The sequence below is a fragment of the Astatotilapia calliptera genome, chromosome 11 (genome assembly GCF_964374335.1).
Source record: "Astatotilapia calliptera chromosome 11, fAstCal68.1, whole genome shotgun sequence".
Taxonomy (NCBI): Eukaryota; Metazoa; Chordata; class Actinopteri; order Cichliformes; family Cichlidae; genus Astatotilapia; species Astatotilapia calliptera.
The window spans coordinates 10707915-10726890 of NC_137432.1; the positions used below are offsets into that span (position 1 = coordinate 10707915).

General features: G+C 39.3%; 1 protein-coding gene across 1 annotated transcript; it reads left to right on the forward strand.

Moving 5' to 3' along the window:
* Positions 1–6193: 6193 nt before the first annotated feature.
* On the forward strand, positions 6194–17231 carry colec10 (collectin sub-family member 10 (C-type lectin)). Its single transcript, XM_026186010.2, has 7 exons — positions 6194–6425; positions 8458–8529; positions 12104–12175; positions 14120–14173; positions 16000–16095; positions 16398–16609; positions 16831–17231. Exons 1-7 carry the CDS (start codon positions 6326–6328, stop codon positions 17056–17058), a joined length of 834 nt encoding a protein of 277 aa, XP_026041795.1. The 5' UTR covers positions 6194–6325; the 3' UTR covers positions 17059–17231.
* Positions 17232–18976: the final 1745 nt, after the last annotated feature.

Here is an 18976-nt window from a genome sequence, read left to right on the forward strand (position 1 = left end):
GAGTGAAAATATCCCCTGATATCATTACACAGTCAACACCAGCCTGAACCACTGATACAAGGTAGGCTAAATCCGTGTTTCCACATTATTTGTGCCAGATTCTGCCCCTAATATCTGTATGTTGAAGAAAAATTCAAGACTTATCAGACCAGGGAATGTTTTACCAATCAGCTGTTGTCACGTTTGGTGAGCATGTGCCTCAGTGTTTGTGTGGCCTTCAGTTTCCTGTTTTTTGAGCTGGCAGGAGTGGTGCTTGGTGTGACTTCTACTTCTGTTTACCCATTCTCCCATAAACTCAAGGTATTATCACTCAATATTCACATTTTTTTTAGATAATTCACTGTAAACCCTCAATTTGAACTTCAGCAGGTTACCTTGACCATGTCTACATGGCTAAATGCACTGAGTGGCTGCCATCTGAATGGGTGATTGGTATTTTTCTCCTGCAGTCCCGAGACATGTATATTCGTTTGGATGCTGATTCTATATTGGCCGTAATGCATTAACGAGCTGTTAAACAGGTCTACCTGTGAAAGTGGGCACCGAGTACATCGGCACAAAAGACTTTGAAGGGTTAACATAATGTGGTGTAAGTGGTTTGTTTTTGTAATTTATAATAAGCAAACATGGAGTATTTTTTCCTCCCCTTCGTTTGAATAGTTGGTTAACATTTTACTACTAAAGGCAAAGCTGACATTTGATATACTGAAGCGAGTCTGTTCAGGACACTGTCATGTGGTTATAAAGGCATTAGCACAAACTAAAACCCAGATTGTGACCTTTGATACTTGATGTGCAACTATTACACTGAATACTTTGTTTCATTTGGTCCTGTTGCACACTGTAGCTATGGAAATGGTGTAGTCATGGTAACTGGTTAAAACCACTTAGGTTAAAGCTAGGATTAGGTTAAGGCGATATAATTTAAGTTGAGGTTTAGCAACCAAACAGTTTATTTAAGTGTGGAGTAAGCCACTGGTCATGGTCAAATAACACAAACTGTAGCCTTAAAGTGAAAACCCTTCTCAGTATAATACTTCCTGGAAGAGCTGGATATTGAACCGAAGTCTGAAGACAGATGTAAATACTCATCCATCACCCAAACCACAACGCCATTACTTTCTATCACACTGTTTTCATGTCAAACAAATGTTGAACTCATTTTGTTGAGGGAGTATCCTCTTTTCGTGGAAAGAAGAAGTGTGTGTCTTGGTTTTTGGGTGGCATGGTGGTGCAGTGATTAGCACTGTGCCACAGCCGAAAGATGGCTGTGGGTTCAACTTTGTGCCTTCGTAGGTTTTCTCTGGGTGATTCAGTTTCTTGCCACAGTCCTAAGATATGTGTGTTCAGTTAAGTGACGATCCTGCAAGATAGATGAAGTACTGCATAAATTTGGATTGCAGTGTAAAGTGCTCTAAGCATTCTAAAAAGATGATTTTCCAGTTTTCAACAAATCCCATAATCATGCTTTTTTTTCTACATAAATAGTTTAAGAGATAATTTTGGTCACAAGTTGTATCAATATGTTAGAGTAAAACTTTAGATTTGTTAGAATTTGGAGAAGACAAGAATTGTATCGAGAAGTACTCCACCTACAGGTCAACTGTGAGCTCACCTTTATCCTGTTAGATGCATTAGAATAAATCTATAGGTTTCAGGTCAGTTCAAAGAAATATTTTGCCCAGTTTCTAGTACTTTCTAACAGTTTTAAGATATTTGCTTCTGCCGTGGAAAGAGTAGGAAATGGCAGGTAGCTCTTGAGCTCACTGGGGAACAAGTGCACAAATAACTTTATATCCAGTGTGCTTTACTGAGCTGACAACTCTTTTCAGAAACTCTCCAAATCCTTTAGGTTTCTTGGCTGCTGCTTGGCAACTCAAAGCTTTAGCTCCTGTTATGACCCAGGTCATTGTTGCCGTGTGGTGCTGTTACTCGCCACACCATGCGGGGGCATTGTTTGTACTCTGTGATGTTTGTTATGTAAGTTTCCAGGTGGAGGCTGACCATTGGTGGAAGAGGGAATGAGGCCAGCTACAAATTGGGACCTGACTGGGCCGGCAGTGTCTCCTACCAATCTGGACATGGTAGCTGTAGGGGTGGGAAGCCGTTTCTTTTACAACCTTTTTCTCCTGTTTCGGGTAGGGAAACGGGTTTTGAGGTTTGTATTTTCTTTTGGGGTTGATTCACTATAGGTAAGTTCTGATTCATTTCCAGTGTGTTTTGTTTGTTGTTTTGGCCATGCCCACCCTGACGCTCGCTACCTGTCAAGTTAATAAAACGACTAGTCATTGTAAAGCTGTGGCTGTGTGATTTACTTCTTTTTATTATTTTTCTTGTGTTGCACTCCAGCCCCCCCCCCAGGCCAGTGTGTAACACTCCCTCCACAGATTTCCTATAGGACTCAGGTCTGGAGACTGGCCAGGCCACTCCATGGACTTGATGTGTTTCTTCTTTAGCCACTCCTTTCTTGACCTGGCAGTGTGTTTTGTGACATTGTCATCCATGACTCATCTTCAGAGTTCTGACTAAAATGAAGGAGGTTGTCATCCATGATAACACAGTGAATGGCCATGTTAACTGGCTCTTCGGTGTGGTGAAGTCATCCTCTAACTTAAGCAAAACAAACACCTCCATGCTTGACTGTAGAGATGATGTTCATTGGTTCATACTCAGCAATTCTGAATAATCACACCAACAGGTTTTATCTTCTCACCAAGGTTCTTCTCACCTTTGTCCCCGATATCCCTGTTTTTTTTCTTGCCCATGATGGTTGAGAGGCTGGAATGGAAATAACTGATTCTGTGTACAGTTGTGTATTATACGAAGAATGATGAATTGATTGATTGCAATCTTTGTGCCTGATAGGCATACAGCCAATCTGTGACAGCCAAAACGCCGGCTGGGTTATAAGGGATCAAATGCTTATTTGACTCAGTGACATCGAAATCTGTTTTTCCAGTCTGATGTAAGAGAAGAATAGAAATTGAGGTACTAGTGTGTTGCTGGCCATGTGCAGACTAAAGTGTCTAGATGGCACAGGTAACCGCCATTACACCCACATAATTAATTATCGATATAGTCCCAGTAGTTTGTATGTTATATCTTGTCAATATACAGGTGAGTGTTTTTAAATTTCGACTAACAAATTGAAGGTTTTGACAGCACTACTGATTAACGCTCATAGTTGACTACTTGGAAAATGCTGAGACAAATTGAAACATGACTTTAATTCATTCCATGTGAAGACTCAATAACAGTGAAAATGAACTGAGTCACTTCCTCTGAAATGTGACATCATAAAAACAAGTAGATGCACTGCCTTCGGTTGTCACTGTCTGTTGTGTGCTGCTTTCCTGGGAAAAGGGCTTTTTCTATGCCCCAATCTGCAGTAAATACCAGGAAATACATGCAGCCAGTAATGGCACTCATGCTCTGCAGTAAATTAATGTGGTTCAGAGGTTACGTAAATGTTTTATATACTTGGAGATGCTGTTGACCGATTTGTCAGTGACACACGTGTGGGCAGTGTATGCTACTGCTGCTGCTTTAAAATGCTAATGGTGGTGCCAGTGTTGTAAACAGGGCTATAAGCAGCAGAGAGAAGAAGGCTGTTTTGTGGTGTGGTTACCATTTTGGAGTCAACCCTCAATCCAGGAGTGTGAATCACATTCTTAATTAGAGAACGTAATCTAAACCACGTGTAAATAATTAGCCTTCGGGGTAGCAGGGCTGTTCTGATGTATATGAGTCTGTATTTTACATCCCATAAGTTGTCTGAAACAGTCCAACAGACAAGTCCACGCAGACTGAAAGGGTAATTAATAAGTGAAGACATAAACACGCACACACAAGAAGAAGTACTGCCTCTTTACTGATGCATTGTCTCATAAGTGTTGTTTTTGAAAGGCAAGCAGCTGTTTTAAGTAAAAAGCCTTCAATGTCTCCCCATCCATTCATTATACATGCACCTCACATCTGCCAAGCACCGAGCAGCAGATGGACAAAGTTAGCAACCATGTTGTGAACATAATGGAACATTTAGCCTTTAAATAGCTAATTATTTCCATTAGGAGCTGATGAGAACTTAAACCTACATAGAAGGGAAAAGTGGAAATTGATCTTTGGCTCATCAGGTAGAGACATAAAAGTAACCTTTCTATACTTTTCTATCTTATTGAGGGTCAGAGACTAAATGGACACCACTGAATCTATTTATCCATTGTTTTACATGCTAACTGCTGCTGTTCGGGGTCACAGGGGGCTAAAGCCTATCCCAGCTGTCACTGGGCAACAGCTGGGATACACCCTGGAAATGTGGCTATTCTATCAAGGGGCGTGACCACACATGATTTTCTTTCACAATCCTGGCCTTGGTTGTCTCTTTTGAACTTTCACTGAGCAATCCAACATGCTAGCAAGTTATGGTCAGCGACACCAAAATCCAGAGCCATAAAATAGCTCATTTACCAAAGCGCCCCTCTCTTAACATCATTAAATTCCTTCGCAGAAACGATACAGGGTTGGAAGCTTAAAGCAAACCGTGGCAGAAGCTAAGAGAAACTGATATCAAGCATGTGAGGTCTTAAATATTTTCAAGCGTGTGTGTGTGTGTGTGTGGCTTAAACTTCCTTTCAAAGATAACCCAAGAGAAACAAACATCACAATCAACAGCAAAAAAGTGATTAATGACTGTGACTGCTCCAAGAGTGCATCAGGTCCATGTTATTTTCTTTGAAGACTACAGCTTTTCCAGCAGTTGAAATAATTTGTATTTTTATCGTAAAGCCAATACTGGATACATTTGAAAGACTTTTGTCTCTAAATACAAATAACATTATTTTTTTAAAAAGGGCTTCCAACAATAAAACACAAAGCTTTTTCACTTTGAATGCTTTTCAAAGTGACATCTAGCCAATCAGTCCCTCAGGGAACAACAGTCTGATTAAGATGAAGTTTTCTCTTTTGCTCTTTTTTGTTTTTATTCTGCTTAAAGGACCTGAGCACACTGATGCCACTGATGAGTTGTTTTTTGTTGGGTTGTTTGATGAAGGACTAAAGACATTCCAGGAAGCATAATTCTTGAATAAGGAGATCTCCTTTTGTGCCAAGACATGTGGCTTGGACTACGCTCCCCTCCTAATTTGCAATCCCTCTTTGTTCCTTGCTCTGTCTCCTGCCTCTGCGTCTCCTATTAAGACTCATCCTCTGATTATTTGCCTTCTTTGATACTGTACTGTGTGTTGTCATCACATAGCAGCAAAATTGTGCAGGATACAAGCGGGCAAGAACCTGCATGCATGCAGTATTTTCTATGTAAACCAAGTGTTTTCTGGTCTGAAGACTCGGGACAAGAGAAAAAAGCGAGTCTACTCCCTTGTTCATGATAAGAAGGCAGTCTAGTCTCGTGTTTATTATTTCACACTGTGCAGTCGCCGTTAGGGCCGAAAGATTTGCATTCATCTTTAATCGATATATCAGGAAAAAATCACTTTCACTGGAACTATTTGTTCTGACTGAAAGTATTTACTTTTACACTTCCAAGAATGTTATTAGCACTTTTTTTCATTCAGGACCTTCGCAGTGTTATTGTGAGCTCTGGTTCATCTAATTTCCCTTCAGTAAATTAGAAGCAGTTGTTACTCCCCAGTGCTAGCCGAGCATGAGCAGAGATTTTTCTTGTATCAGTGAAAGTAATACCAAAGCAAAGCACAGGTGGCTCTCAGACGTTCCCATGATTCCACATTCTCTCTCCAAGAATGAAAATATCAACTGTTAGCATGTGCCAACCTCTAAGGGAGTGTTAAACCTCAATCAGAGGACTGAAGTGTTCGTTTCATTTTATTCCTAAAAGTTAATTCTGTTTATCTAGGCATAGGGTTTTCAGTAGGAGAAACATTTAATCACGTCACTTATCTGCGTGACTTTTTCCAGTCTCAGCTGATCAACGGTCATGACAATTTGCATATTAATGATCGAGAAACGGACTTCCTTGTGTTTTCCTTACCTGGATAATTGAGCATGTATCAAGACATTGTACTTTATTCTTTACAGGGTACCCATGTATCTGTCCAAATAATGGTAAGATTTTTCACATGCAATTAAAAAGTTAAACCACATGCACAGGAATGCAGTACTCTGGTGAGTGTTGTTTGACATTTTGACAATTAACTGATAAGACTGTATAAACAAGTGTGTCTGTGTGTCCTACAAACAGCAGCACTGCTTTCTTCTGTCACTAATGCTACGCTGATCCCTGCTCCTCGACCATCTGCTCCAAAAAGCCAAAAGGTTTGGATTTTCTGCAGCGGTCTGTGACGGTTGGGAGATGCCGCGGCTCTTGGTGCTCTGCGTGTTTGTAGCCATCTTCAGCTACGTTTCTGTTTCTATAGAGGTTTGCACCAGCTCCTTGATACCAGGAGCTAAAGGTAACGCACTGTGGCGCTGTTGTAAATGTGTGTGTTTGCATTTTGACTGGATGTCAGCTTGATTTGTAAATGTTTATCTTTGCATAATGAAGTCTAAAATGTTTTCAACCTAAAATCAACAGTACTCATGTACTTTGTACTCATGTTTGTTCGTGATGTTGGAAACGTTGTTGTGTCCCAACGTTACAGGAGAGTGTTAGAGTGTGAGAGTGCAACGTTCTGAGGAAATACCCCCTAAATGTTTTATAGTTTAAAGAGCTGATGATAAAGCCACCAAGCATTAAATGTTCTAAAGTTTACTAGCTCACTGTCTGCTACCCCGCGGTCTTTTGGAGGGAATGCCTCCCTGTGTGTGTTTTCCATTTTATGACATCCAGTGGCTTGCTCCCCTGCTGATTGAGACAGACAGACCCTAATAAAACACAAAGTGAAGCTATGCTTTTTTCCTCTCTTTTTTGCGCACTGTGCTGGAAAAAAACGGCCTTTATTGTAAATGGAAGCCAGAGGCCCGTCTCTCAAGGAGCTGGCATGCAGAAACTGAGATTGTTAAGCTAAAAGGCAAAAAAATTTAAAAGATTCTCTCATTGTGACGAAGGCCATTTATTAAATTGTTGAAGTTTTATAATTTAATTTAATTTATTTTAGTTTTTTAGTTATTTATTTTATCTTATCTCATTTTAATTTTCTTTACTTATGCTTTTAGCATGTACAGCACTTTGTGAACTCTGGTTTTATGTTAAAGTGCTTTATAAATAAAGGTGGTATGGTATGGTATGATATGGTATATCCAAAACAAAGTCTGTTTTACAAAAGCAGCTTCTGAAATAAAGTTAAATTATGTTTGTGATGGGCAAAGGGAAGAGGCGTCTGTACCATCAGTTACACTTTCACAGCTTTCCAGAGAAGTTTCCCATTGTTCCATCGTGATATTGTGTATTTAGACAGCTGCCACAAACGCGAACAGATTATTTGTACAAGACTCATCCAGATACTACTCACCACAGAGGCAGTCTCTTGAGTTTGTGTAGACTCACATCTGTGTATTTCGGTGGGTGACAGATGCGCATTTTTCCCAGTTTTAGACCCCTCAAAAATGTCTTACGACTTATTTTAACCTTTTTCAACAAACACAGTTTTATTACATTTACTGGTATGTTGACTTCATCATTCTTATATAGATTTACGGGAATTTTTTTTTTTTTTTTTTTAGACGTAAAAAAGTGGGACGCTGCAGGCCCAGTTCTTGAAATTGAACGACAATAAACACCGAATTCTGACATTTTTGGGGAAATAACCTATCTTATTGCTACTGCGACATGTTAAATAGCAGATGAAAGATCTTCATTTGATTTGACACCTTAATCACACAAACCAGGCCTTTTGCTAATTTTATGCTACATGGTTTCAGTTTAGTAGTCCACAAAATTAAATAGTTACGCAGACTGTATCACTTGACCGTGCAGTGATTTAGCTTGAAAATGTCTACACAGCTGACCGAGCTGAATTATCAGTTTTCCTAAGTACTTCTGCCAGCCTAATAGAAGCAGACTCTAAGCAGAGTCCTTCTTTCTAAGCCCAGCATTTAACAAGATATAAACTGCTGCCTGCATCAACAACTGAGGCGAAATTACTGTTTTAATAGACATTCAGAAATCTCTTAAGATTTCATGCCAAGAGCCTTTTGATCCATGGTCCCGCCTCAAACATTTCTGCTACACCTCATTTGTGCTTTCAGCTCTAAAAAGGACTTTGTGCCATTAATACTTTTAAAGCACCGATGTCTCTAAAAATTATACTGGCTCGCCGAAGACTTATTAAAACAGAGTTATTTCTTCTTTATAAACATCCAAAGAGGATTCAGTCCATCTCCTTGTGATGATTAGAAACACTCTGCCACACTTACATTAAAACTTAAACACAATCATTCACCAAAGCTCTTTGCTGAAGTGGTTTCTGACGTGCTGTTAGTGCTGATAATGGATCGCCACATTGATGGCCTTTTTGTTTACAATCTTTCTTTTCTAAAATCCAGGGGACCAAGGTGGGATTGGAGATGATGGAGATCAGGGGAAACTGGGGAAGAATGGACCACCAGGACTTCCAGGTATCCAGTATCCTTCTAGTCAAAAATGGCTAAGCTGTAGGACAAAAACACGTAGACCCCGGTAATGTGTACACTCACAAAACATGAAAGACATTTAGAAAGAAAAAAAAAGGATTCATACAACTTTTTGTCCACGAGCGCAGTCCTCATTGAGCCAGTAAATAAACTGATGTGTAAAATCAGTGGGGTTCCCCTTTATCACCAGTATAACCCAAATAAAATCTAATTTGCTTTTCTATCAGAGTGCGGTTTAGGATGGTGTAACAGGCAAGCATCAGTATAATCACAATGACTCTACATCTGCCTTAATGGCACTCAGACACTCAGTTAACAGGTGCAGGCGACTGCTCCCTTCCTGATATTTTCATTGTAGCTGCTCCCCATTCATCTGGTAAGTGTGCACACAGAGGCAAATGGAGCTGACTGCAGTACTTTTTAGTCATACGCTTGCTAACAAATACAAAAATGTGACTCTTATACTTAGTACAATTTTCCAAGTCTAATAAACGTGACACAATGCTCTTTGAAAAAAATTCCATTTGTATTTAAAACCTCTAAAAAAAATCTAATTGTCAGGTTTTCAAATCACATACTGTAAAATAGTTTTTCCAAACTCACTTCTCAGAATTCTTTTTTTTTATTATTTTTGAATAGATGTAAATACAAGAAAACCCCCAGCTTCTTCATTAGCATGTTTCCTTTAGGTATTGCAGTGGGGTAGAACAGCTGAAGGTTAAAAAGAAGAGAAAAAGTGATGAGTGCCATAAGTGTACATCTATATAATCACACCTAGGAAATAAAAAAATTAAGTCTGGCTTGACCAGTCTCTTTTTTAAAAAAGTTAATTTTCCTTGCTTGTCTAATATGAACAAACATAGCTAGTAACAAAACCACCCAGTGTGCAGCTTTTGCATTTCCCTGCTGTTGCAGCTTGCCTCCCTTTGCTGTGGTGTGAGCTGCACTGTGCCACAGACAAACAGCACTGCACTGACATGACATCTGTATATTTGTGGAGGAAGCAGATCTGTAAATTGCTGCTGAAGAAAGCAGGGGTTTTCACAAGGTTTTTTTTTCCAGCTGAGCTGATAGGCATACACACAAATACCTGCTCACACATGCTTAAAAAAAAAAATGCATGCAATGCAGCATCCTGCACATGCCAGAGAGTACAAGACAGCAGACACAGTTCACACGTGTGTAAATATAAATGCAATAAATATAGTGTCATGATCGTTTGTGTGCACACACCCAGCTTTTATTCTATAACGTCTCACAGAGCTCAGCAGACATGTGCACGCTGCACACTAAAAACACCCTTCTTTTATCAGTGTGTGTGGGAGACGAATGCCAGGGCCGCTGGGGTCATTTTCAAAAGTGCAGAAAGCACGTGCACGTGAAACTCTTTCAACTTTTCAACTTTGCGGATATTATTCAACGATATAGAAAAGCCAGTCATTATGGTTTCTATGTGTGTATACTTACTGTAGGCATGAAAGCAGGTTTCTGTGATGATTCTGTAACTGTAGTATGTCAGCAGCCTGACAGATGACGCATGTATTCCCTGTTTTAATTTAGGCAGTTTTACAGGAAACAGTTGCTTAATTTTGGAATGTTAAATGGGAATATGTGACTGCTAATGCTCCTGTGGGCAACAAAAACAGTTTGTTGCTCCAACAAACAACAAACTGTTGTGCTGGACTTGTACATTTTTTAGCTTGAATCGAAACTATAACTGAGGTTGAAATCTTTGCATTATAGACCAAAAAAGGTGGAAGAGCATGTCCAGTGCAAGGTTTTTAGAGCCAGTATCAACAGACAGTTTAAATACAGTATGTCTATAACCTAGTGAGGCGTTACGAGTCTCTGGTTCGTGTATGCTGCACAGGGTGCCAGACAAGCCATGAGATGAGACACATCTATTTTTCCATTATGTATTGGCTGATATATCGCTCTGGCTCAAAACTATGGTGTTATGTGAGGATCTTAGATCTTGTGCACTTTTAGGTAGCTAGAAGTGCACAACAGAACAACCTTATTTTCATGTTCCATCTCTCTATTAATCTCTACTAAACAGAAATGTCAAAAATGAGACTCCACTTCTGCAACTGTGCAAGCAACATTTAGTCAATACACTGATTTAAGATCATTTTAGAAACCAAACGCATTTTATTTTTGTTGTATTATGGCAACAGCTAGTTGCTTAGTTCAAGGGTGTTTTGAAATAGCTGAAGGCTTTATTTAAATTGCCTTAGGCCCCAAGGCTTCGCCTCCTTTATCCTCCAGCAGCTGGAGATTCCAGACGTTAAACCAGTTGGGGTGGTTGGCCATTAAAAGTGATAGGAAGGACCGTTATCTGAACGTTGAGATAGGCCGTTTAACTGGCAAGCGTAAGCACTGCTAAAACATTATTCACCTGTTGCAGATGGAATAACAAAAGACCACCAGATTAACTTTCTTCGTGTGGCAACAAAACAAACACGTATAATCACTTCTTGTCGTCACTTGTCACTTCAGTGTTGTTGAAGCATTCACTTTGTGAGTGTGCTTCTCGGGCGCTTTCATGCAGAATTTTCCTAATTTAAAAGAAAAAAATAAATAAAAATCGCACCCTTGTATGAGCAAATTTTTCCCAGCGACCTCACACAATCCATAAGAACTCATGCCTTCTGCCAACACTTCTCACAAATCACCGAGTCGAAAATCAACATGCGCAAGCGGGACATGTGAAATATTAGTGAATAGCTGGCTGTACGTGTGTGTGTGGCAAATCCCTCTAATAGTGGCAGGCTTCTCCAATGCGTCACTTAGTATTTCGAACGCCATCAATTTTCAGTTGAATAGTTTCCTGAGGAAACACTCATTCAGGGGCTGGCAGAGAGCCTCGGTCTGCTAGTTTTCCCATGCGCATACACACACACACACACACACACACACACACACACACACACACACACACACACACACACACACACAGCCTTTTAGTTTAATGTTCGCCATTTAGGATACATTTTTAAGGCACCCTCCAAAATCATGCACACTCCTGAGTTCTTCTAAAGACAAACAAAACAGTAAGCCAGGCAGTGGTAATCAGATTACAGTGTACTTCAATCCATTACAATCACTTTGTTTTTTAGATTAAAAATAATAAAATAATAAAACGTATTAATACATGATTAAATAAATAACAGTAAAAATGACACTAGAAATACATGCATTTAACAGACAGTGGATCCGACAGCAGTTTTTGCAGGGAGAGTCCTTAAAAGATTGAATGGCGTGGAATAGAGTTGCACAGATTATACAAAAGAAACTAAAATATAATGATACTAACACAAAAGAAATTGATTATTATTAAAAGCGTAAATTAACACCATAATAATAACTGATTTTTCCAGTTTATGCTGACTTCGACCACATTTACAATATGTGAAGTTCCAACATGCACACCTCCTCTACTTTTCTGGCATATGCAGACTATGTTGGACTGAAACAGCATTTTCAACACTTTTTCCAAATAATATTTCTTTATTCTGTCGCAAATACCTCCAAATCTCATCCTTCCTTTCTCCCGCAGGAGTGCCGGGGGAGTCGGGCCTTAAAGGAGAATTGGGCCACACAGGAAAGATTGGGCCTACTGGAGACAGAGGTACAACAAAGTCATTTTAATCTAAAGTTCAGGTTTGATATGCAGTTTAACACAGTTTCCTGTCAGTCTCAGTGCTTCTCTAGTCCTGCCTCCTATCTGTCCATCCATCTGCCTGAAACCATACTGTAAAACCTTACTATTGCATTACTCATTCAAGTGTAATATTTACAATAAAATAATAAATAACTAAGAACTAATAAAGTGCATCAGGGGGTAATACTTAGTTCCTCAGTTTCCAAAAGCGAGAAAGATTAATGACCTTTCATTTTTCATTCGAGTGTATAAATTTGTTCTCGCTCCAGTGCCATTAAACATTTTGATAGGTAGCTGTGAGATTTCTGCAGACGCTTAATGACTTTCAAATTGTCTTTAAGAAAAAATACGGCCTCCCGGATGCCCTCCTGAGATTTCACTGCCGCTCGCTCCCTAACAATGGTCTCAACTAAAACCCACATAACTACACTAACTGGCAGACTTAATTAGTCCCAAGACAAACACACAAGGAGAGTTTTTAAAAATTAAATCTGCTCATTATTGAGCTAACTAGACAGTTTCCACTAAAGGCTTGTATTTTTGTCTGTTTCTTTCACGTTTTAAGTTATCGCATCAAAAGATCCTGCAACATGATGTCATGCAGTTGCTCTGCCTGAAGTGGCTAAAGTGGCAGTTTCCATTGTAGTTTTTGTTTTTATGAGCAGTCATGTTCCCCTGTCTTTCTAGACATTCAGTTTCTCAGTATTCATTATGATTAATACGCTATTAGGAAAGTGGCTGTGTGTAAGCTATATCAGGCAAAGGAGTGAAGTCACAGCTTTGGATTTCATTGATGCTGAAAGCCCAAAACTCATAAAACACCTGAATAAAAACACTTGTTTTCAGGAACATGCCAACATAACAAGATCACAAGCTCAAATTCAGTTCGTGTTTGCAAGAATGTTGGCCGTGATACAGGAGCACTGAAGAAATTCAGTTCAGTTTCCACATGGGCAATTGGTGTTCATTCATAATATAAAAACATGATAAATGAACAGACATCGCTTTTATAATTGTAACTCCATGTATATGGATTCTTATCAGATTGTCTGCAGAGCTTACATCGTTTTTGGCCAAAAGAACAACTATATAAATCTACAGACTGTAAAACTGTGGAGTTACTGAGTTTATATGGAACAAAAAAGGCAACTAACTGCAGCTGGAGGACTGTTTGGGATGAATTCTACTGTATACTCCACTGAGACACTGGAAAGCCGTATCAGGTCACATTTTACCATATTTACCCACTGTGTTTTTCCGTATTTTTTGCAAAGGAGCTCAAACAAGCTCAAATAAATCAAATCCATCAGTATGGCAAAACAACTGGTCAGATTACAGGTACAGTATTTCACTGTTCTGGCTGTTCCTCATTCAAAGCTAGGCCATTGTGATGTTTGTACTGCAACCCACTTCCCCAAAATTTGCAACTGCCATTTGGGTTATTTTCCACAATGAAACAACAGTGTGAGTGCAAATTCAGGACAAGATTTACACACAAACAGTAACATTTGATGATATCTCTCAATTAAAAATATATGTGGATGTTACTGTTATTTGGTATAAATTATCTTGTTGGAATAATTAATTGTGACCTAATGTTGGTCAAACTTTGACCATCTAGAAAGGTAAATAAATGGTAAATGGTCTGTATTTGTATAGCGCTTTACTTGGTCCTAAGGACCCCAAAGCGCTTTACACTATACGCAATCATCCACCCATTCACACACACATTCACACACTGGTGATGGCAAGCTACAAAGGCATGCGGCCCTGTTGAGTTTTCAATGTGTGATACAGCCATCTGGTGGTAGAACGTTGTAACTACATGACAAGGTCAACAGGAAGCTTCTACGAGGTTGAAATACAGCTAACAACAAAGGGTGCTATTAATGATTTTTGATTCTTCTGCAGGTGACAAGGGTGATAAAGGTGTAGATGGACCAGCTGGTTTAAAAGGGAAACCAGGTAACAGCATGCAGACACTGCCTCTCGTTTTAAGTCATACAGCCAAAACTAAAAAAGCTTTTTGCATGAGTCCTGTGAAAAACTAAGTACATTCCTACTGATCCCAGAGGAATTATTAGAGTAAAAAGAGCTAGGTGCTGCTAATCAAAATGCACTTGATTAACTGGTCGTCACTTTTAACACTGATGTCAGTTTGCTGGTCTGGAGCGCTCAGATGTTTGGTAACACAATGACACCCAGTGGAAGTCAGAGCAAATTCACCCCAGTGTCACACCATGCAATTCTCAGAGACACTGAGCTACATCTCAGCCTCTACAGGTCTTGGTTAGCATGTTAAATGTTAAAGTTCATGATAGTATAATCACAAAAGACTGAACAGGTATGGTTGTTTTGGAAGGATTGTCAGGAGAATGTCTCTTCTCTCTAAGCTGCATCTAAACAAATCACAAAACTCGAGCACTGTCCTTTGGATGGACCAGCCCAAAGTGGAGATGTTTAGAGCATATCAGCACAAACACTCATACCAGCTATCAAGCACGGTGATGATTCGGATTTGTTTTACAGCCACACGACCACGGCACCTTGCTGTCATTGAACTCATGCCTATGCCAAAGTATTCTGGAGTCAAATGTGAGGCCATCTGTCTGACAGCTAAAGTTTAGCCAAAAATGGGACAGTGATCTCAGGCACAGCACCAAAAATATCTATCAGGATGGCTAAAAAAAGAACAGAACCAAGGTTCAATGGTCAAAGACCAGACCTCATCTGGGTTGGAATACTGTGGCAGGACCTGAAGAGAGTTGTATGTAAATGAATACCCCGCCTACACAAAAGAGTGGGCCAGAATTCCTCCACAGCCATGTGAGAGATGATCAAGTCATGCAGTAACTCCAAGTTATTGCTGCTGAAAGTGGTTGTGCAAAATACTGAATCACTGGAAATGAATCAGTAACTTGTTGTGGGTCAAATGATAAAGTCTTACTCATGCAGTCAAACAACCTTGAAAAAGAATGCTGCAGTATTTACTTAAACTGTCATGGTATGGGCCGTTAGACCCAGTGTTTTGTGTTTAATATTAGTATTTTCTTATGTTTTTCGTTAGTTCTTGTTTTCTTAGTTCCTAGGATTTGGGGTCTTGTGTTTAGTGTTGTGTTATAACCTGTGTCCTCCTCCGGTGCTCTGTTTGTGTCTCTGTGTTGGTAAAACAGTCTGTAAATTTCCTGTTTTACTTTGAAGGTCTGTGGCTCATCTTGCTCATTAGTTTCAGCTGTTTTCCTGTCATTTCCTGATTACTGTGCATGTGTATTTGTCGGTTCGTCTGTGTTGGTTATTATTTCAGATCTCCTCATTAGTGTTCCCAGTTTAGGTTTTTAGTAATTTCTCGTGCCTCGTTTCCTGTTTTTCACGTTGTAAATAAACGCTTACCTGCATCTAGCCGTCTCCTGAATATTGGGTCCTTTTTCTACAAACACCACACGACTGATACCCCGGCCGTGACGAAAACTTTTAGCACACCCATAAGTGGATTTGATCTGGGAAACGGAGTTCAATAAACAACATTTAAACACATTATTAATGAATTCCTTCAAATTCCTTTCTGGGAAAAAAAAACAAGTATTTGTTTGTGACTCTCAATCAGTTCTACTAGATGCTAATGGAGATTGTCCCTAAGGGAGCAATGCTGTAGAAAAGCATTTAATGATCCTTATTACAATCACTAGTCCTTGTACCAAGAAGCAGGTTCCACATTAGCCTAATTTTCTGACATCTTCTGACATTCAGACAAATATTCATCCGAGCTGTCCTAACCCCATTTGATCTATTAGGTACAATGTGTGACTGTGGGAGGTACAGGAAGGTGGTTGGACAGCTCGATATCAATGTAGGCAAGCTGGGGAATGCAGTCAAGTTTGTGAAGAACGGTAAGTCGCTATGTTTTCAATCTTTTACTAGACACTAGACGATGTCTTACCTTTAAAATTTAATAGAAGGAACTGAGACAGGTTTCTGTGTGAAAGAGCTTGTATCAAGTCTGGCCTCAAAACACCAAATCCTTTCTTCATTCAAGACTTACATTACACACTAGTCCCTTCATGTCTGTGCATCATCCTGCCACTTGACTTCTAATTTGGTTTCTGTGTTAAGAAGAAAAAATCAGAACAATGAAAACATGCCTTTAAACTTATGTCAGATGACCTTTAACCTTTGCACATGTCCTGTTCAGTGGTTCTAGGCTTGAGAGAAACAGAAGAGAGGTACTACCTGCTGGTGAAGGAGCCCAAGAGGTTTAGAGAGGCTTCAATGAACTGCAAGCTCAGAGGAGGCAACCTGGCCATGCCTAAAAGCACCAACATCAACCGTCTCATGGCAGACTATGTTAGTCAGGCAGGACTGACAAGAGTGTATATAGGAGTGCAGACTCAAACCAAGGGCATGGTAAGTGGTTTTGATAATATTAACTAGGTAGTAATTAGTAAGTCTAATGCTTTTTTGATACTTTTAATGTGGAAAAATAAAAGACGGTTGTGTAAAGTGTAAGAAGGACATATTTTAGGCTGTTGTGGGCAGTGTTGGTCAAAAACAGAACAAAATTAGTTAACAAATGATGACAAACTGTTGTTGTTGTTTTTAATCTCTTCTCTATTTTCTAAAATCAGGACGGGAGCAGTCACGTTTATGCAGACTCCACCCCTCTGCAGGGTTTTGCATCTTGGAGCCAAGAGGAGGAGCTACAGCCCAACACAAACTCCAGCTGCGTGGAGCTGCTCAGCACTGGAACGTGGGCTCACGTGGAGTGTGAAGCCACCATGTTTTTCATCTGTGAGTTCCCGAAGAGCAGGAGAAGAAGAGGAGGAAGAGAGGCAGTTGCCTCGTCATCATCTTGACCTTGACCACTCACTGCACATGTCAAGACAAGGATCAGACTCCTGAAAAAAACATTTATATTTCACATTTCCTGCAAATATGCAGACAATTTCAGTGATTGAGACTACTGTGTTTGCATATTTCACTAAGAACCATTACCACCAACAAATCAGTAAAATTGTTCTAAAATTAACTAAAATTGGGTTTCTTATTTTAATTTTTCTTTTACAGTTGTAGTGGCTTTCACTATCTGAGAAAATATGGGGCTCACTTTTACTGCAGTTTTTACCAATTCTGTGGCACTGCATCGGTATCATTGAAGGCTGCGACTGTACTGAAAAATTTATATCAGGGTTCAAGAGGTTGGTTTAAGCAATTAGATTAGAGTAAAACGGTCTTGTGCTTAAGCACACAGGATTATCGTGCTATTTCACACAGAGTTACTCACAACTCCAAAGTAAATTAAAGTTTACTAAACGTCTATAAGAGATTTACAACTGCTGTACCCTGATGCTCAATTACAAGTGTCCAGAAGTACAAAGAATCTACAAAGAAAAACTGAGTAAGAAAACATGATTAGCAAGGAATGTAACCTTGAGTGTTCTGAAATGTGTATTTATTGGTGCATAAGGGAAATTGAAATAGACAAAGGAAATAAAGGGACAAAGTATATAAAAGGTTTCAGATTATATTGTTCTTATTTAGGATGTCCCTTATATATTCTGATGATATTTCGTGGCATGTGAAACAGTGTAAAGTATTTGTAAGCGATCCAAAAATAATAATTGGTTAATTAAAAATCTAATAGCTTGTGTTGCTCTGACAGAAATACTGAAGATCTATGAACATTTATTTTTGAAAATGTGCCATTATGCTGCTTTTTCTGGGTAAAGGCTAACAATGAAAAACTTGTGATACAGCCTTATCATAAAACAGTCGTCTTCAAAATCTTTGAACTGCATCTTCATGAATGCAATTCCATATTACTCTGTTAGATAAATCTATTACTTTGTTCTGATACACGGAGGTTATGATATATGCCAGTGTATTTGAGAGGTAGCCAAGAGGGTTTGTTTTCTTTTGTTTTGTTTTCTTTTTTTGGGGGGGGTTACCCCTGCTTGAACCCTGACAGTTGTTTCAAAATTACAAATACATTTGTACCTTCTTTAGGTACAGTTTGCTGGTCAGCGTGGATAGAGTTCAACCACAAGTGGTACTAGAAATGGAGCAAACTAAAACCTGAAACTAACCCACATGAACAGAGGGCAAGTGGAAGTGGGTGGATCAAACTGACCTGGCAGATGATGGATTCTGTGGTAGCGGGGAGCTGAATAGTGCTGGATACGGGGACTGTGCTGAGATCTCGGGTAAAACCAGCAAATGAAAGGATCTTTAGTGGAACTGAATTACCATGTTTTTGTGAGAATCAAGGTCCAGTGGATCTTAGGAGTTTATCCGCTTGATTTAGCCTACTGATTCCCCAATGTCAACATCCCTCCATCAGACAATCATTATTTCAGACATTTTAGTTGATTTCACTATAAAAGAACAAAGAAGAAGAATAAAACACCACACATACAAACACGCATATATTTTAAAAATATCCCAGTAATTACAAAACAAATGAAAAAATAGTTCCAGTGTTTCCAAAAGCAGGAGAAATATCTTGAATCAAGTCATTCAGACATAAATTAAAAAGTAAAATTTCTCAACAATGTGGGAGATTCACAGTCACAAACACATGGCTTGCACATGTTCACCTTGTGTTTCACTTTTGAACTACTGTAAGTGCACCTCAAAAATGCTGCAAAACATGGAATACCATATCCTTTAAAAAGACCTATTTTAACATAACTGTCATGGCTAACTGGGGTGAGCCTTGTGGAGCAAATAAATGAGGACCCAAGAGCAGGCACTCGCTGAGATGCGAAGGAGGTT

Bases quoted from the DNA above. Each gene is read 5' to 3' on its own strand.
- colec10 (XM_026186010.2), top strand. From the start codon at position 6,326: ATGCCGCGGCTCTTGGTGCTCTGCGTGTTTGTAGCCATCTTCAGCTAC. The intron at 8,530-12,103 runs GTATCCAGTATC...TTTCTCCCGCAG, and splicing joins TGGACCACCAGGACTTCCAG to GAGTGCCGGGGGAGTCGGGC. The intron at 14,174-15,999 runs GTAACAGCATGC...TTGATCTATTAG, and splicing joins TGGTTTAAAAGGGAAACCAG to GTACAATGTGTGACTGTGGG.